The 1,274-nt window shown below is 33.8% G+C and overlaps 1 protein-coding gene across 1 annotated transcript in view; it reads left to right on the forward strand.

Moving 5' to 3' along the window:
- Nucleotides 1-985, forward strand: part of LOC18594089 — a 2,912-nt gene extending 1,927 nt beyond the window's left edge. The window contains exons 4-5 of the mRNA XM_018124253.1: nt 639-664; nt 745-985. Of these exons, the coding sequence (XP_017979742.1) occupies nt 639-664; nt 745-985 (267 nt within the window). The remainder of the gene's footprint in view (nt 1-638; nt 665-744) is intronic.

The raw sequence follows: 1,274 nt of genomic DNA on the forward strand, positions 1-1,274 counted from the left end.
TTAAAGAAAATTTATTTTATTAATAATTAATAATTTAAATATTATTTTTATTAAAAGTTAGAATCAGGAAAGAGGAGGAGAAGAGGGAGAAAAATAATATTTTATATAAATAAAGTTGTAATTTTTTAAATTTGTAAAAAATATTTTTAGTCTTTATCATTTTTTGAATTTATTTATCATAGATTAGCTAATACCATAGGGGAGTGTGGTATTAACTATTCTGTAGTTTTGGAGGATTTTAAAGAATAACTATTCCTATGGAATGGTTATTCCTTGGACTATTTCTCAACCAAACAAAGGAATCAAAATTCCTTGAAAATAAAAGGGAATGGCCAACCAAACATGCTAAAGTCCTATTTTTAAGCACTTTTTAAAGTTAGATATGAGAAGTTAGTCAGAAAGCCCCTAGGAGCATACAACGCCTGCACTGCACACTCTTCATCATGCCTTGTAGGAAAATGATATTCGTGGTATAAAATCTCAAGGATTTTGTATTTTGATAATTAATCAGTACTGACCATAGAAGACCTCGTACAAAATCTTTTACATGGTACATGGTGCCCTTTCCTGTTTGAGAGGGTAGTTACTGGAACAGTGTCATATTTTTCTCAAACATTTTTCATCTTTATCCTTTGCAGGTTCGTCAGATAACAATAACTATCAGGTAACTTCCATTAGTACTTCATTTCGTGCTCCTAGCTGTAAATCTTTTGTGGTGTTCATCCTTTATATGCTTGTTTGCAGGACTATTGTGAACGGATTGTGCTACCTTGCAACATTTGTTTTTGGCATCAATTCTCTCGGGTTATTCCTTTATTCTGGTCAACTTGCCATAAACTCATTCATGGAAGATTCCACAACTAAAGAAAATGAGAGTACAGGTGAGGAGAATCTAGGCTCAGTAAGTTCAGTGGCAGAAAATGCTGTGGATGGGACGGAATTGACCAGTAGCAGGGAGGATCAGAGTCCAGATGATAAACAATAGTGGTAGAGATAATCAACAGTATAGTGGAAGAAATAGGCTTCTGTACTTTTAACTCATTTTCAAAGAGGAAATGCAAATGTCGGTCACAATGTTTCATAGATATGACCTTCCTATCTTGATAGCTGTGCTGTTTCATATTCACAACCTTCTATTGTTAACATGTATGCAATTCAATCATCCAGGAAGTTATTACCTTATGGCTATAAACTGTAATTTTCAGGACACAGGACACCTAGAAAAGAGCAATCGCATATTATAATCGTAGTAGCAGACCCCACATAGTGTGAAA

Source organism: Theobroma cacao, chromosome 7 (genome assembly GCF_000208745.1).
Source record: "Theobroma cacao cultivar B97-61/B2 chromosome 7, Criollo_cocoa_genome_V2, whole genome shotgun sequence".
NCBI lineage: Eukaryota > Viridiplantae > Streptophyta > Magnoliopsida > Malvales > Malvaceae > Theobroma > Theobroma cacao.